General features: G+C 29.2%; 1 protein-coding gene across 2 annotated transcripts in view; it reads right to left on the bottom strand.

Moving 5' to 3' along the window:
- The window catches only part of LOC143079439 (core-binding factor subunit beta-like), a 43,597-nt gene extending 24,392 nt beyond the window's left edge, over positions 1-19,205 (bottom strand). Inside the window, exons 1-5 of one of the 2 annotated variants that reach the window (XM_076254777.1) lie at positions 19,029-19,205; positions 18,816-18,902; positions 16,795-16,914; positions 10,928-11,044; positions 7,890-8,086 (exon numbers count right to left, since the gene is read on the bottom strand). In XM_076254777.1, coding sequence (XP_076110892.1) covers positions 7,922-8,086; positions 10,928-11,044; positions 16,795-16,914; positions 18,816-18,902; positions 19,029-19,190 — 651 coding nt within the window. In that variant the 5' untranslated portion in view covers positions 19,191-19,205 and the 3' untranslated portion in view covers positions 7,890-7,921. The remainder of the gene's footprint in view (positions 1-7,889; positions 8,087-10,927; positions 11,045-16,794; positions 16,915-18,815; positions 18,903-19,028) is intronic. The other variant, XM_076254776.1, reaches the window with a different exon arrangement.
- Between the last annotated feature and the right edge of the window lie 502 nt (positions 19,206-19,707).

The raw sequence follows: 19,707 nt of genomic DNA, 5'->3' as shown, positions 1-19,707 counted from the left end.
TGACATCCTGTGATATAGTATTCTAAAGTTTGTTGACGTCAATGATTACAAAAGTAACATTGTTGATTGTAATTTTATTATATTTCTGGTTTTATATAAAAAAAATATCATTTATTATAAAAGTATGACTTTAATGAAACTGTAGAATTTTTTATGCATTTGGACTTTAAAAATCTAAATACTGTCACTTCAGAAACCAACGTGTGCATTTATTTTTTCAAATCATCAAATCATGGAAAAAATATGAGATCTGATTATGCTATCGTAGAAGGTGTATAATTTTGACATTTTCATCTCAAATTACTATGGTCAAGAACTAAATTTAAAAGTAATCTTAAAAAATTCCATATTATTATTTTACTTGAGCTCTGACTTTGTCTTTAAATTTATCCTTTATAGAATTCTAACAACTTTATAAAATGATAAGGCAAAGAATTTGATTCCCTTCATATCGAAGGATTGGTACGGTATTATTATTACAAATTCAATTAACCCCTTTAACACCCGATAATCTACAAATGTTCTTTTCATGTTTGATCATTCATACTTCAATAACCTTTCCAGAAAAATTAATCTTATCACTACAAAAAATTTGGTCATTTCTTAAAAATGAAGGACATTTTATATCAAAATTTTGTAAAATTTGTTTGTTTAGCCATCTTAAAGTAGATCGAGATAAATGTATTTTTTGTTATCAGCTGTCTGTAAGTTAAATGATCTTTGTCATCAAACATGTAAAACTCGTGATTGAATCACAACTTTTGTCCAAGAAAGGATCAAAAGTCAATATTATTAAACATTTAAATCAATTTTGATGAATATCAAAATGTTTTAGAAATAAGAAAATATTATGGTTGTTTAATAGCAAGGTTTCAATCATTGCCTTAGGGAAAATATTCATTAATTTTCTATAAAATATATTTTTTTCTGTTAGTTTTAATTACCAGCTCTTTAGATGTTATAAACTGTGTTTTAGCAAGTATTTATGAACACATTAAAGAGTAAATTGACCTTCGTACAAAGAATAAGTTTCATAACACAAAGAATCGGTTCTCAAAGATTTATTATTTAGTAATGTATAATTCCATCAAATGGATTTTTATTAATTTTTGTTCTAGCGTGTGGCTAAATATTTAAAGATAAATTAATAGCTATTTTGTGTGGCTAAGTAATAATTCTCAACGGTTTTATGTTATGGAACCTTTGAACTTGCTGTTTTCGTACAGCTACTTAAAATCATGAAAGGATCAACTACAAATTTCATTCCTTTTCATTTATTAGTCATAAGAAATTCTCAAATTGATTTTTAGTAGCTTTCATATCTTAGTTTTTATCTTATCTATAAATTTATTGAAAACATAAAATTTGAGATGGAGTTACTGCTGCATGTAACAAGACACTTTATAATTTCTTCAATTGAAAAAAAAGCACCATTCATATGGTAACTTAATTGAACTGGCTTTTTATGTTAAACGTTTACCTGTTTCCGAGGGCGATGTTGTTGTTACAAGTTAATTATAGGGGCTTTAACAGATGGATCCAAGAAACGAAAAAACAGAGACAATATTTCATTACATTTCAGTGTACTGGGATGTTGACAAAAAACTCAATGATATTTAAATAAAAAAAGCGTTTATGACGGTCATCAGAATTTTTTACGAATAAATAATCTCATATGCAAACATACAAATGCAAATTCTGCATATGTTGAATATGTCCTTACAAAATAATGGCAGAATTTCTAACAATAAACAGTTTTTATCATAATTATTTTGGCATAAAAATTTTACATGTGAAATAAATTTCTGCAGCTATAAATTTCAATAAAAAGTCAATATGACTGTTGTTTTTATTGACAAAAGTTTCAAAAGTGTTTAAATATTCATCCTTATTCAATAGTATTATTCCTTATGATTGAAAGGCCTACTTAGGAAATGTAATTTTCTGTCTGTGCATTAAAATCATATTGGTAATATAACAAAATAACAGAATTTTAATAAACTTTTAAATAAGGGAGGCTTACATATATATTTTAAATGAACATAGTACAAAACAGAATGTCGCAATATTGTTTTCACAGGAAAAAAAATGAAACAATACATCTATGAAAAAGTATTTCCCTACTATAGATTGATTGACCCTTTTTAAAAAACCAGAGGCTCCAAGTACTTTTTGATATTTGAATTAGCTGTGTATAGCTCGGTGTATAGTTTCATATTGTTCTGAGTTGCTGGAAAAACTTCATTGTGAGCTCATAAGCTGCATGCAGATAAAGATTATGTTCAATTCCTAAGTTTGACTTAAAAAGAAAATCAACCAATTAGTTGATTAATTACATAACCTGATTTATAGATTTGAAATAAAATTGATTGATTGATTGATTCAGTGTTGGTGTTTAATGCCACTTTCAACACTATAGCCTTTCTCATAGCTGTCAGTTTTTATAGGACAAAGTCAAGATTGCTTAAGGATGTATTTATTTTTTCATATAAGACTTAATAGCTCATAAAAGGTCATATACCAAAATTTTAGAAGATTCTTGATTTTCTTTGTTTCGTTTTGAGACCCAAATAATACCGATGCAAATGTAAGGTAAAAGTCTGAGTCAGACTTTTACCGCCATATTTTAAATCTCAAATATCTCGAAAAGGAGGTCCATGACCTATCATTATTTTTAGCTTATTTTTATCCTTCACGAATGCTCTACTGGCTTACAGTATCAATTTTAAATTCTTGATTTATTAATTTTCACCTAACCTCACCTAAGTACATCTTTAAGAGAACACACTCTAAGTTTAGTTGGTTGTTTGGTTGAGTTGCCCAATCCAACTTGTAAGAGGGTACCTTTGATACAAATCAGCTGTAGTTAAAATTGGTCAAGTATTTAATTTAAGACCTATGACAACAGTCAAATGGCAATGCAGAGCTTAAACAATAGCTCACATGACCTAAGTCAAGGTGAGCTTAATGAAATTGGCAAACATAAATATATATTTCCTGAAAGTAGCAATATATAGCAATATATACAACTAAAACAATAATGCATAATCAAAGCATTGTAAAACACAACGAGTCCATGCCCACAAACCAAAGTCACTACAAATAACTAATGCACTGTGATTTAGCCCTATAACTCAACATTAAATCAGACTTAAACATATACATGTCGCTTGGAAAATTTAGGGGCAAAATAACCTTTTGAAGTTATACTAATTGGCTAATTATCTTTTATGCAAGTTTTAAAACAACATTAGATTTTCTTTAAAAATACCAAACCAGTTAGAGCATTTAATGAAGGTCATATACACATTTGTAATAATTGAAATGAGCAGCAAAACTCCAAGCACAAGAGTATGTTCAAGAGAAGTAATTGTTTTTTTCACATTATGGCTGAACATCACAATGCATTACTAAGCAGACAAACAATTTCTTACTTTCTAACTGGAGGGTCTGCAATCATTTTGGCACCTCTGGTTTGTGTGGATGAACTCACCTGTGTTAGGAGACAAGCGGATATATTAATAAAGAATTTGGTGAGGTGGAATACACAGGAAGAAGCTCTTTTTTACATTCAAGTTCCAAATAGATTTGATAAATATTTTTTGATATTTGATTTTAAAGAAATCAAGTTATCTTCATTCTCCATGCAAATTTTAGTGTTTATAAAACATAAGGTTTACTTCATTTATTAATTAAAAGGTAAACAACAAATCAACATTTTCATGAAGAATTTGAAAACAAATAACTTTAAGCCTACCTTCGATTTTATCTTTTTAGGTTAATCTAAAGTATCTTCATGCAAACTATATACAGCTAAAAATGTACATTTAAAGCCAAACATTTTCATTGAGCATTATAAACTACCAGGTTTGTAATAGAAACAAGTTTTATTGTAACTAATTTTCTTGTAAAAGATCAGTTCAGCAAGAACTTTTCCTAGATCTATTTTAGCATTTGAAAGGTCCTTATATGAACATAACTCAAGCTAAGAAGCTTGTTGCTGGTGATTTTTTACTTAGATTTTACTTATAATTGGTCTTCAAATTTAAACAAACCATTTGCGATAAAACCCGGTTAACACATACTTGTGGTTTTGGTTGTAAATAGATATAATATTATGAAGCTTTTCATCGTTGGGGGAAAACTATGCCTCAATTGCAATTTTTTTCCCCCATAAACTAAGACTATTAGTAAATTACCCAAAAACAAATTAATTAAGTTATTTCAGTATTTTTTAACAGAAAACAAATCTAGAAATTTATTTCTTATATGAAATAAAGCAAACAAGCAAAGTGACCAAAGCCAACATTTCTTGACCAATAACATAGTATATTACAATGCTTGGCAATGTTGAACTACATGTATTAGAATGATTTGAGGTCTATTTATCGCTGTCAGAAAAGTTTATTTAGCCTTAGTTATATTATGTAATGTATAATTTATGTACTTGCTAAAGACCTTCTGGTTATTTACAAATGGGAGGAGTCTTTGATTTTGGTTTTATTTTTAGCATATGATGTAGACATAGTATGTACCTTAAATGTCACACGAAATTTATCCTAAAATTATATCAGATCTATGTTTGCTTAAAAAATAAAATTGAGATTTGAAATGGGGAACGTGTGAAAGAGACAACAACCGGACCAAAGAGCAGAAATCAACTGAAGGCCACCAATGGGTCTTCAACACTGAAGGTAAATCATACACCTGGAGTTGGCTTCAGTTGGGCCTTAAACAAAAATGTGTACTAGTTCAGTGAAAATGAACGTCATACTAAACTCCAAACCATATAAATGAACTTAAATTAAAAAAAAAATACAAGATTAACAAAGGCTAAAGGCTCCCAACTTGGGACAGGCGCAAAACATTTTATTAATCTGTTGGCCATTAAAGTATTCTAATTTACTGGACATCAAAAAGACTCCCATTAAAGATTTAAATGAGCTCATGTCTGTTTTTCATTGTTATGGAATTCAATAAATAAATCTTGTTGTCCAATAAAGGAATTAATTTTACTCTTGAGCGTGATCTCTATTAACAAGGGCAGTATAATTATAGTATTGGTAACATAAAAAATACATTACACCATTCTAAGAATAAAAGAGCAATGATGGACGTACCTATAGATGCCCAGGTTAAAATGATGACGGGTTTTCTTAAATGTTCTTTTACAGATGATATTAGATATGTCATTATCTGTCGTAATTGAATAATGTATAACATAGGTGAAGAGGGATTTAATTATTTTTTTGATAAAAACCTCTTGCTTAACATGTTTCTCGGTTAAAGTTTCAAAAAAGGAAACACACCTTTAAATCTAGTTAAGTAAATTTATGAAAAGCAAGAAAGTTTGTCTGGGTTTTTAATAATTCATCTTTCTGCTTAATTTGTCAGTAATACATAAATGCACAACTTCCTCTCTCAAAGCAAACACAATATAAAGCAATTGCTTGCCTCTTAGCAATATGCAAACGTTTACAAACCTGTTGTTAAAAGTAAGTCAGACCAATGCTCATTTGCATATCATTTAAAAGATTTAACATATTAAATACCCCAAATTTCAACTTTTTACAACCGGCCTTATGAAAATTATATAATCTATTACCGCTGAATATGGATTTATATTCTTCCGTGACTTACATTGTAAAGATGTGTGAACAAAAACATCACAAAGTTTACTTCGTTTACCAATGCAGCAATTGATTTACGACTTTTGGGGATATTTATGTATCATTTAATTTTAGTGCAAAATACTTAAAAGTGTATTTTTACCTTTCAAAAGTTCTTAACTCGTTTTAAAAAAAAATCTAGTCTATTGTTCAACTGATATAGCACTAAAAATAACAATTGTTTGCCAACGACCATTTATTTCCATATCTGTTGTTAGTCTAAATCAAGGGGAATAATTCAACCAGAAACCCTTTACTTAATATAGTAAATGTCTAAAATATTTTGATGTATGATATAAAAAACACAGATGGTCATATTCAATTGATACGAGGAGAAAATAAAATAATAATTTCTATTGCTCAAGAATACATAATGTTGTAAGATTTATTATCTTAATGTACCAATAAAGAATTGAATTTCAACATTTTGATGAAAATTTCCAAAAGTTTACTTTTTATGCTTAGGAAAAAATATTGAAAATTCCATTGTTAAATCACTTATTATAATGACCTATTTACCTTACTTGAAATAAAACTGAAATATGAATGCATAAATAGAAATGTGAAATATAAATATTTCAATCTTTTGAATGCAGGTGCTGCAAAAGGAGACAATAAACCTGGTCATGTGCCCCTGTCTGTAATAGGGACCACAACAAAAGAACTGAAAGCTTGAACAAAGAAAAGTGTGGACCACTTACAAGATGCATGCACTGAAAAACAAAAAAAACAAGACAGAATAAAACAAAGAAGAAAATAAAGAGTTCAACAGTTTTTATTTAACATTAAAACATAATTTGTGTACAACCTTGTCATTATAAAATATGAAACATAAAACAAAACAATAGTGACAGTTTATCTTTCAATGGGAATTTTATTGTTCAACATGGGAGGTAACTCTAAATTTATTAGAAGAAAATATTGATTTTTCTATCAGGAATATTCTTCAAGGAAAAAAGCCAAACTGTTTGACTTAAATTCTACATAAGATGCAATTATGCGAGTAAAAAACAGGTTTACTGCTTTTCAGACGTCTCATTTACAGAATAAATATGGACTGCAAATAAATCGGCAATATTATCAAATGGCTTTGTTCATGTAAAACATAACTAGCAAAACTCGGATCATCATGGTCAAAGACAACAGATTTGACCTTTAAAACAGGCAAATCTGATTGAAGACTTTACGGTCATAATCATTGCGATCACAGCCTTCTATGTTTGGAAAAAATTCTACAAATCTATATACATCAAATTGCATCGGAACTGCATTGCATATACATTTTGGTAAGGCATCTTTAGTGGCTTCTATGTACACATAATATAAATATATAAAAATTGACTAGAGAATCATAAATTATTGTCAACAAACATACAATAACAATATTTAGGATGATTACGATAAAATGCTTGTATGTACAATGATGATAAAACAATATCTATATACTCTCAAATAATAACATGCATTGAAGACGAGATCTGTACAACATAACAGAAATAGTTTTTTTGTTCAGAATTATAGACTTTACAATATTCAATCAACTTGGAGAATACAACAGTTTACAACATATATATAGGAAGGAAGATTTGAATATCATGATTTTTAAGGTCAGAAAAGTTACACTCAGAAAGAAGGGACAAATATAAAATAACTGGAGTAATCTGTCCGAAAGACTTGAATAAGGGCTTAAATCAATTTTGTAAGCATATGTAGGACTTTTGATAGAACCAGTTTATCATTCAATTGAATTAGAAAATGATTTGATAAATTGTATTAAGTAACCTTAACGGACACAGTAATCTGAAAATTTCCTAAAATAGCACTTCTTTTTCAATTCTAGAAATATTTCTGACAGATAAAAGCATTTTATTGTAAAGCCTGTGTTAAACTTAAAGTCCTACAAATCAAAGATTCTTTGCCAATACTATAACCAAATTGCAAGACTTATTTCATAATTTTCAAGCTAAGTTTTAATTGATAAATAAACAAGTGTATACTGTTAAAAAAAGGGCATCACCTAATCATTTCTTTGAAATCAAGAGATATATATATATAGAAAAGCAAAAATTATAAATAAAATATATAAAAGATTTAACTTAATAAGGAAAAATTTTCATAATATATAAACAAATGAAATGTAAAATACATTCAAAAATTGATAATGAAGAATTTGAGCATGAGGCAAGTTTTCATGCGAATGAGCAAATGAAGATCACATACACCTATCACACACAACAATGTATACAACATGGCTATGACTTCCGTTCTTCAGAAAAGCACAACAAGGCTTCAACTACCTCTGCCTCTTGTTCAGCTCTTCGGTCTTGTTGATCACGATATTGTTGTTGTCGAATTTCAAAGTCTCGTATTCTTCTGTTATATTGTTCTACTTGTTCTCTGAGCATTGCATCTTCCGCCTGAAAAGGGGAGGTAATTCTAGAATTAAAATTTAAATCACAGGGCTTTTTTTTCAATTTATTCAAACTAGATACTGTTAGTCACTTTTTCTCAAGTTAAGTTTACAAAGAGCATATGTCCTTCCTTGAAAAGCATTATTTCAAATCATTTAATATGCAATGGCATTAGTTTTTTATCTGAAGAGTAATGGGTCTCACACATGATTTGGTTTAACATATCCAAATAACTTTTTTATTGAAAATGATTCAAACGTTAAAACTTCAACTTCTGCAGACCCTATGTGTCACCTGGAGCTTATAAATGGTAATATTTTCATTCTATTATGTAAGCACTTGCTGGACATGTGCCGGGCAGCACTAAAATGCATCATCTGCATCCAAAAACATGACTGCGGCATATGCATTTTAAGATGCAATCCTTGAAAATTTCAAAACAATGGGATAAAATATGGCTTAAAAATTCAATCAGCTGCTTTATAAAATGTGTTGCTAATTCAAAACATCAAAGAAAATGAAATTTTAATTAGTTTGAAGTTAGTTTTTTGTCTTTTAACTTCTCCTGCAGGCTTTTTGCATCCATACTGCATATGGTAGTTCTGGGCTATTATTACAAGATATAGTGCAATAAAATAACAAAATGGGATACAGGCAGCTGACATTTCCTTCACTGACTATCAGATATTGATTTTTTCTTTGTCTTTTTTGTTCCCATTGTCCTGTGGAAACTTTAATTTTACTCAGATGCAGCAGCTAAAATTATGAAACATTTGACATAATGAATCTGATGCTGGATGATTTAAGAAACACATGTGATATTTTAGAATGGATCACTGCAATTTTTTTCAGGTTTGCAATCTGCATTTTAGTCTTTGTTTTCATTGTTTTCTTGTCTATAGATAGCAAAGGCCTGGCCTATAGCAGATGGAACAGGGATATGTTTGTGGTTATCTTTAGCTTTCAGGGACAACACAAACTTGGGAGGCTGGTGACTAGCTCATTCATATCTCAAATCTCAAGATGCAATACCATGATTGCAGAGTCATTACATAATGGCACAAAAAAACCACAACAAATGATAATGTTGAAGAAAAGACAGATTTCAGCATATGGCATGGTTTCTAGATATGGAAAAATGTGCTTTACTATTATATAAAGAGTCCATAACCCTTGTAAAATACCCACTTCTAATATGGCCTAAAACACAAATTTTAAAATGTATTGTTGGAGAAAATTATGAAAAATGGAATTTTGAAATATGCTGCAGATGTTAAAACAATAGGGACATTTTTTTTCAATTTTAGATAATAAACCTGTCAGAAAATATTAAATCATTGTAGTTTCCTCCAAGCATAATTAAAGAGAAAGGCAATTTCATATGATGCAACTTTGCAGTTTGCATACAGGAAATGTATTTAAGACATTGCAGAAAAGAAGACCTTAATACATAAATCATATGATATTAAACAGTCCCCATTACCACAAACAATATTAATAACATCCAAAATTTCTAATCTTTGCACAAAAGTGACAAATTTCTTTGTCAAAATCTCCATAAAACTGCAAAAATGTTTCAATCTAGTGTTTCCCTTTTATTTGCCACCTTGCATCTTAATTAAACAATATTACAAAATCCAGTGTTTGCGAACAATTTTCTTCATAAAACAGTCCCAACATGGTCATTTAGAAACCAAATAAAAGGAAAATAAGTGTTTTAATCACAGTGAATCATGATGCAAGTGCAAACAAAATTATGATAGGGTGCATTTTAATCTGTTCTTTCGCCATATGCTCTGCGGTATTATCATAGTTCAAACATTAGCTTTCATAGACATTGACGTTTTCATTTCATAGAATCGTTACATCAATTTTAATTAAGACAACTTTGATGTTTTAATTTCATCTTTCATATCAACTTTTTTCAATTTTTATTTCAAAATATTTCCTTTTACAATTGGTCCCCAGGGAGTTTTACCATCATCCAGCCAGATATTATAATTTTTTGTATTGTATTTTTGGATATGAATATTCCTCACTATACACAATGGAGATGTATTTGTTAATACCCCTTATTATCATTTCAAAAAGGTTTCTCACGAGTTATCAACATAAATGATGGTCCTACAACAAATTTTGAACAACAAAAAATTGCAAAAAACAGCTGATTCCTTTTTTTTCAGTTTTGTTTCAGGTTTGTTGAAAGGATGTTTGATCATGTTTTGTAACTGGTATATATAAATACAAAGTAAAGTGCATATTCTTTCAATGAACATGAGAGATCTAAAGTCAAGTCTTGGACACTTAAACTTTTTTTCATCATTCTCTATTTCCAAAAAACAGGAAAAGGGAGAAGGAGACAAAACAAATTTTCTTTCCAGGGGGTCTCATAGGGGGGGTGTTCCCAGATCCCGCTTACTGATTTGTCAGATTCCCATATCCCACTTACACTATGTACGTAAGCAATTCTCATTTTTTTTGTAATTTCCCGTGTCCTGCTAGACTTCATTTCCCCATTTTCACGGCGCAATAATTTGACTTTCACATGTCATGCTTACAAAAAAATCGACAATCCCGTGTCCCGCTTAGACCCCAATGAGACCCACTTTCAAGTTCACCTGATTGTTTGAACAAGGCAATAAGCTCTCAAGCATTGTGTCTTGTCTCAGACCTCAAGTCCCTCTCTTATCCTTGATTTAAATATGAACATATCAATCATTTGAATTATAACCTTTTTTAAAAGACAAGCACAGCTAAAAGATGTATGCTATATGGTCAGCAAGCCATCAAGCAATGGCATATAAGACCAAAAGAAGAAAATCCTTTCCCATCATGCACTTGACTTACCTCGGCTCTATCCGAGTCGTAATCTAAACTGCCTACACCATCTAATCGTATTAAATCTAATGCTGCTCTAAATATTACACATACTCCGTTCAATATGAACTGTGATTTTAAATGTACCTGAAAAAGAGAATGTAATGTTAAAAAATTATGTCTTAGTAAATTTTACAGATCTTTATTGGTTCTTCACAAAATTGTTTTATCCTAAAACAATAATTGTGAATGTCTTACAAAGCAAATAGCTAAACAGTCCTATAGAAGGGGAATTCTTGGTCTAGTTGGGTCTATCAGAAACACCTAATTGGGACACAAGTTAGGTTGACTTTAAAGAGATCATGCAAAAACTTTTAGCATTATATATACAAAATTATTCCATGGTCCTTTAATGTAAATTACTTATTAAGGAGATGTAGAATGATGGGAAATAAAACAACTTCCAACAGAATGTAGACAGTTATAAACTTAAGGTCAACATTCAGCCTTCAACAAGGAGCAAAATCCATTAAACCTATAAATAATTGTAATTTGTTCAAATAAACTGTTCAGCCTGTACTTTAGACTGTCAGAACTTGTGCTACATGTTTTTCATTTAATTTATAGGTATCATATCATTTGTTAATGAAATTATTTATGAAACGAAACTACTAGTAAAACTTTGTCAGTCTATAGAAATCTGGCAAAAGAGAGAGAGGAAATAAACACAAAAATGTGAAAATCTAGTAACAAATGATAAATGAAGCTATGTAAACAAGTTGAAGTGACGTAATACTATTATGCACCCACTTCCTATTAATATCTATTATCCGTGACATTCTCAGGTGTGACGTAACATTTACTGTGTATCATATTGTATGTGATGTCATAGACAGAATATGTTTTACATCGTGATGTATAATAAGTGTGTTGTGAAATGACAAACAGGTTACTTAATTCCCTGTCAAAATAGAATTGACACCTCTGTCATTTAGGCTTGACTACTGTATCATAAAAAATACTGTCGAAAATGAAACTAATATTGTGTTTATCTAAATTTTCATCTAATCAAAGTTAGTCAAACCCAATGCAAACAATCCCAAAATATCAAAACAAAACTAATGCTGTAGTATCATAAGTTAATAAAAATACAGTTTTTGACATCAACATAAAGTCTCTGTTACAATATCCTATTAAATTGTTTGCATAAATGGATTGGACAAAAGTTTTAAAACTTAAAATCCTTTTACAAGAAGAAACTCTTTACAATTCATAGGGTTGTCAAATTTAAATTTTATTCCTAAAGTTATAATAGTTTGCTAACAGCTAAAATGTCAGCATAAATTTAAAAAATAAAATATTTCATCTTTTTATATGATAATTCGGACAGACATTAAATATTATAATTTATCATAAATTACATTTTTTTCACATCCTTTTTGAACTATGTTTAAGAGCATTATTATTAATACAAATCATTGGTTTAGTTTTACATTATTACAACACTAGCTTAGAAGCAAATGAATAGGTCAATTGAATTGACCTAACAATGATCAAAAATATATTTCTTCAAAAACTAAAGAAACAAATCTGAAAATTGATAAACAAGGAAAAGTTATTTAAGTACAAACAAACTTAAAGGTCAATCTGAATACCACAAAAGGTAAAACTCCGTAAAAAATAAATACTTTTTCACAACAACATGTGGTATTTGTTTTCTATTTTTAGTGAATTATTACATATAGAAAAAAATCTATAAATATTAACGTTTATAATCATTGTTATTATTCACTTTTTGATGATTTTTCCAATTGCTCAGAATGCAACAGGCTCTGCAGATGTTACAATGTGCACTTGCATTACACAGGTACTGAGAGATAAGCATCTTATAACTGAAGTATGGGGGATGGTTGGGGCACTGAGTCAAATGACCATCCTTTTCTATAATGACTAATTCCAAAACACGCATTTTTGTATTTAACTGCCAATAACACTAAATGTGTTACAACTGTTTAATAGTTTTAGCATTCATTTATTGTGCCTACAAGTGCTAGAAATTAAACTGAATGACACGTACTGTGCTGAACTTGAACAACACTTCAAACTAGCATTAATGTTTAGCAGAGATAATAGAAAATTACACTCAATTCTTAAATCTAGCTTTTTTTTTAAATTTTAAAATTTTATTCATTTCTTAAAATTCTTTATTTATCAATGTTACACAGATAAATCCACCTGTTGTTGATTTTTTTTTAAATTTAAAGGGGGTTCTATTGAATAATAGTTAACTTCTCTGTACAATTTTACCTAGACTTTACATATTATTGAAATAGAAAGAGTAAGGATGGGTTCCTAAGTGGGCCTGCACACAGTAATTGCTATCTTGCTATTTTAAAAGCTTTTTGCATTTTGCATAAGTCTAGAATATTAAAAGGTGTGTTCAATTATACACTTTAAGTTAGATCTTAGGATTGACCAGGTGATTCAAGATAATCAATATTTTACTTTTTTAAAGGCACTTGAACCAAACTGTTATCAAAGCACTGGTAAATTTCATTTTAAATAACTTTATATTATCATCTCTAAATAAATCTGACCCACTACAAAGAAAAATGTCAAGGCAAAAATATATTTACAAAGGTAACTGGAGTGTAGCCAATGTATATGTGTGGGTGGGGGTTTACCGATTTTTGGTATGTAAAAGTTAGTGGGTCAGTGGCCATGTGACTCATTGATGAGTTATAAGGTGTAATGAGGTATTATATCACTGACCACCCCTTTATCTGAATACATTAAAGATTTGGTGCCAAACTGTTTAAATATTTTGACTTCTGCCAATATAAACTATGATGTAATCTTAAGCTATTTAAAGAATACTTATTGACAGAAATAAAGAGATTTTCATCATTGTTATAGTTAAAGAATTTAATTATAAAACCAACTATGATAGGAATTTTATAATAATGAATTGATTACATCTTACAGAATTTATTTTCATATAATAAAATATAAGAAGCGTCCAATGCATTGCAAATATCTAAGGACAATATAGAATTGCCAGAGTTGTCTCCCATTAAATGTTAAAACAGAAAATGTACAGTATTAAAAACTTAAAAATTATAATCTGTCTTATCCGTTAGCTGACTTCATGCATTATCTTTTTTTAGTTTTCATTTTAAACTTTTTGACTTCAGGTCATTCATTTAAATTTGGTGTTTATTATTAAAGAGGTTTATAAGCGTTAATTAAAAAGTTTAAAACCAGTGAATTCTACGAGAATGAAAATTAAATTGTTAATGCCTATTCTTTCCTTAAGTTAGGGTTTTTATATTGATAATAAGTTTTAATGTATAATCAACAACACCATATATTATAAAGTTAAATTCAAAACTGTTTGTGCGAAATTTATAAAACTCAACTACACAAAATGCAATTGTCAAAATTCAAGGTCAAATTGACATACTGTTATGTACATGTATCTTATGGAAAATTATGTTTTTCGTAAAATCAGATTATGATAATGAAACCATTACATAAATTATATTTTTTCACTTTCACACCTCAGGCAGATGACATGATAGGCTTTAATTCCTTTAGAAAAAATTATGCTCTTTTAATACTTGGAAAAATGTGGGAATTTAGTTTATGCGTTTTCAATATTTGCTATTGATTATTATGACGACTTCTAAAATCACTTCCTTAACAAACAAGGATCACAGTATTAATTTTTATTTTAAAATCTTATTTTTACCAGGAAATTACCTTCCTATCTACCTATGTCTGATTTTTACTTATATGTGCACCAGTGTGTGAAGTCAATGATGTATTGCATTTAATGTCAACAAAAAGATGTAATTGCCTACATTTTTATTAGCCTCAAGCTAAAATCTGACATATCGAAATAAAACTGTACAAAACACTTCTATTTTACACGGCTAGTAATTGCCGAATGACGAAAAATCTAATGTTGTACTTCCCAGATCGTTCGTATAAGGATCTTTCCATTTGTTTTTCTCAATTTTATTAATTAGAAAATCCTCTATAGAATTCCTCATTTAGCACTGTACATAGCACTTAACAACTACACTAGATAATCATTGAGTCTATCATAACAGTTAAATTTGTCTTGCGGTTTGGCGAGATTCCATAAGCCACAGCATATTGATTAGTTTTTCAATATCATTCTAAAACAATCACGGATGATTCTGTAAGCATCATCATCTGATTCTTACAGAATTACGTAGAACCGATACTTAGCGCTATGATGTCACTACTATGTAAGGATAATACAATATCGGGAAAATTCCAAAACATGCAAGTAGTCACATTATTCTTCTAATAAACATTATTAATCTTCGACAGAAAAAAGAAATAAACCAAATGACACTAATAAACTTTACCGATGCATATTTATTGATTATAAAGCCAACAAAACATGAGGATATTGTTAATTAAAGTTATTTTCTCATAAAAATTTACAAATTAAAATAAATGCTGAATGTCATGTATACATCTCAGTACTTAAAATTTACACGGGGGGGTGAAAGAAAAATTACTTCCACTCTGAGATTTCTAATGTTAAATTTCAATATTTTATTAAATGGTACTAGTTATTGAGCATAATACACTTAAAGGTACAAAGTTTGCCGGGAATTCAATCTAAATGGTCATTCAACTCAATAAAAAATGAGGAATGACTAGACTTTTAGCAAGTTCTTTATATTCTGCAATGCAGATATAAGAACAAACTTAAAGCATGGATTTATCTTACATTTTGGTAAACATCTAAAATTGTTGAAAGAGTATTTAGTGCTAAAAGACAGTGAAAGGAGAAAATTTTGAAACTGACATTACAAACCATTTTATTAAAATATTATTAAAACTGCATATCCCTTTCTTGAAGATTAAACAAAAATCAAATAAAATAGACTAAATGCTAATTCTTGAATATGTCTTATTTATAAATGTATTTCTGTGTAAATTGCAAGATTTCCACTTCAATTTATAAGTTGTGAGTCCCTGTTATTACATAAACTTAAAATAACCCCCACTGATCCCCATGTTTACATAAATTGTTGAGAACTTATTCAGCTCCTGTTCGTAATACGTATTTCCTTGTTTAATATTCATATAGACAATTGTGTATTGTACTTTTGTGAATATGTTAGTTTCATAAATATTTATTATTTAATAACTATATTTTTTAAATTATCAATATGATTTCTGTAAATATAACCTCTTTTCAGATTAAAAGCAAACCCATAATGGACATTGCCCCTTGACCTGAAGTTAAATAATGTCATCAATGAAGTACAAGTATTATATAGATAAAAGCTTTTTAAAAAACTTTTGTCTTGAAAAAAAAATCCATCTTGAATTTTGAAAAAAAATTATAGCATTAAATTTGCATTGTCATTTTCCAACAAAATTAGGACAAACATTGATTTCGTTGACTTATATCAAAAGTATGATCATTTATCTATACATTAGCTTTTAAAAAAAGATCAAAACTATAGTATCCAATTACTTAATAAATGAAAATGAAAAATATCCTTTATTTTAAATTGTTGATATGGAATGTCAGATCAGCACATATATTACAAGTTTAGTAAATTCAAAGTTCCTATCCATACAACAAATAAATTAATACATGCAGTCTGGTAAATTGGGGACCTTATCTTAGGAAACACTTCCATTTTCAGGAATAACATACAAGGGACCCAAAAAGGGAAATCTGAACGTCAGTTGATGGTATATAGGTTTTCCTTTTAAGACCTCTATCCTGTGTGAAGTATGTGTGACTTATTATTAATCTGTTTCTTCCAGACTTACTAAAAAACACAATTCAAATATATAAATCACATTCATTATGTACTTATATAACAACGATCACTCACTTTTCCTGGTTCTCTGTCGAAATCTACAAACTCTTGTGTCGTTAATCGGTCTTCTTCACGTTCCGACCAGGCATTAGATGAAAATTGGAGAGGTATATTGGTCCCTGTCGCTACAAATGCCTTTAAAAAAGGGAAAAGAAAAATAAATCAATTAAAAGCATACAAATATTTATTTAAACAAGAATTTTATTTGTAAAACAGTTTAATGTATAATGCTGTGAAATATTTTAAATTTGTTTGGTCAAGATTGAAAAGTATTTTGGTTACAAAAAGAAGATTAGCTGTCCATGTAATATAAATATCCATTGAAAAACATTTTTTGTAAAAACATGGAAAACTTTTCTTATTGTTTTTATTTCATGACTACTTACATAAGATTCAACACAGCATCTTAATCTTTAGACAGTACAATAACTTGAAGTAGTGACCTTCCTTTATGTAGTGATAATTTGATACTTAATTCAGAACAAGCTGGGAATAATACTTTCATGACTTTGATTTCAATGTATTAGTCCCAGGAATAAGACATTCATTGGTTAAGTAACCTTACTATACAATAGCATTTAAAAAAAAATACATATCTGGGAGAAGCTAGGTCAAATAGTATATTGGAATGGAGGTTCTATTGTTCCTTTCTTCAACAGAAAACAGAACATAAAATATAGAAGTTTCTTTCTATCCTCATAAACATATTGTATATCTAGAACTGTTGATTTTTGTTCATAACAACAAAAATGTAATGAACAATTCTCTTTGTTTTCTTAAGAAGCTTGGGAGGAAATGCTAGAAAAAAGTGGTCACTAGAATTTTTTTTCTTTTTGTATTTTTCTAGCTATATTAATGGTGCAGTTAGAAGCAAAATCATTTCTATGCAGGGATACTTCATAATTTTATACATCCTTTACATAATCCTGATTTTTTTCTTTTCTGATCTCCGAAACGTAATTTGAAATTTTACAGTCCCTGCTAGTCTTATTATAATCATGCACATTTACGTAAATTAAAATGTATTTATATACATTCTTTCAAATATACACAAATTCGTTTCAAGAGACAAACATCTAAATAAAGGATTTAGAATAGGTGCGTTCGACTAGCCTTCCAAATGGTATAGATAAAAAAGGTGCACAACTCCGGTTTCTGCTTATAATGTCATTTTTATCAACTTAAGTCTTTATAAGCACAAATTACACCCAAAAGATTTAATGTTACTCCCTCGCATTGGTGACAAATATTAAATGAATATTTATATAAAATTAAAATAAAATGCCCAAGTCGATGTAATTTAAAAACTTTTATAAAAAAAAAGCAATTTTGAGATTAGCATCTTTTTAAATTTCTCTATTTTTTCACTTTGATATTTTGATATTAAAATATGATGATCACAATGTATGTACCTATCCCAGACAATGGGAAGATGTTCGTAATTATAAATGTATATCTATGAAAATGTTCGTCTTTTAAAAGACTTAAAATTCGTGACTAATTCTAATGAATGGAGGAAGTTGCTTTGTCTTGTCTCGGACTCTCCTCTTTTCTTTTCTTTAAAACTTTAAGGAACATAAAGACGATATTTTAACTTTGGGAGTGTCTCATATATGTGACATTTTGTTAGACAACTTGCTCAATAAAATGTCAGTTGTGTACTTGGCAAAGGAGCAGGAAACTAAAACTACTTAGAACTTCCTTTACCATGTTTACTTGTGTAGTAAATAAGCACTATATAGACACACGTATATATTTGCGGTTTTTTGTAAATAAAAGCGGTCAAATTTGGTCTTTCCAAAAAATCTATTTTTGTATACTCAACAATAACTTTGTTATGTTTAAATTTTTCGGGCCTCCAAATGTTGATATTTTTGCAAAACCTGTTAAGTTAACATCATAAAATAATAAAGACAACTCTTTCTTACTAATAAAACTTTTATGCTATTGGGAAGAAAGGTGTTTTGTATATAAGAAATTACTCATATTACCGCAACTTTAAAAGTTCATCAAGTGTGAAAAGTGAGAAAACTTACTATTTCTGCGTGTCCTTCCCTGCAATCAGTTTGAAATCTAAGTTGTCTTTCCTCTGTTGGTCGATCCCTAAATCCTGTGTATTTTACCTGAAATAAAAGACATAATCCTTATACATATATATATATATTCCTGGTAAAACTTGCGACACGGTACAATGAATGAACTTATATGAACTCCACAGGTAAGAATGAAAACACTATATTTTTCTCTACCTCACACTCTCTGCTTAATTTTCTAAATAGTTCGTCGTTGTCAAACGAAGATCTTTGATCAGGGACAACTCTTGGCATAGTTCTAAAATTATTATTTCCAACTTCGCAACACAACGTGTTCGCTACAAATGAAAGCATGCTGTCTGAGGTCACTTCATTCATTACTACATCACAACAATATTGTCGGTGTGACGAAATACAACCGACTGTTCCGATTGGTTGACGGAAATATATTCATGAATGTTCGGGATCACGGAGATCTCCGGGGACTACCTTATTTGGATATTGTCGACTTCGGGAATTCAGTGTTTACGCTACGTAAGCGGAAATCACTTATTATGCAAACGACGTGATCAATATTTCATTATCATCTTCCATATAAGGCATATCTCATGAATAATTCATTAGCTTATTCCTTATATGGAATGACGTGGCCTAGATTTTCTACTACACATTTACAACTTACTACCGATTTTATAGTAAACAAAACAAGACTTCGATACATTATCAGAAATTTTTTAATTATGTTAATGACTTAATTATATAAAATCGTGATGTTTTCATGTTGTTGTCTTTGCGATGCATGTTAAATAATTTCAAAACAATCAAAGCAAAAGTATAAAGGTTGGAAACGTGATTGCGATATGCACCACCAAACAAATATTGACAATTTTCAATT

This window comes from Mytilus galloprovincialis, chromosome 6 (assembly GCF_965363235.1).
Source record: "Mytilus galloprovincialis chromosome 6, xbMytGall1.hap1.1, whole genome shotgun sequence".
NCBI lineage: Eukaryota > Metazoa > Mollusca > Bivalvia > Mytilida > Mytilidae > Mytilus > Mytilus galloprovincialis.
Note: the sequence above shows the minus strand (reverse complement) of the source record. Positions and strands in the feature narration are given on the sequence as shown.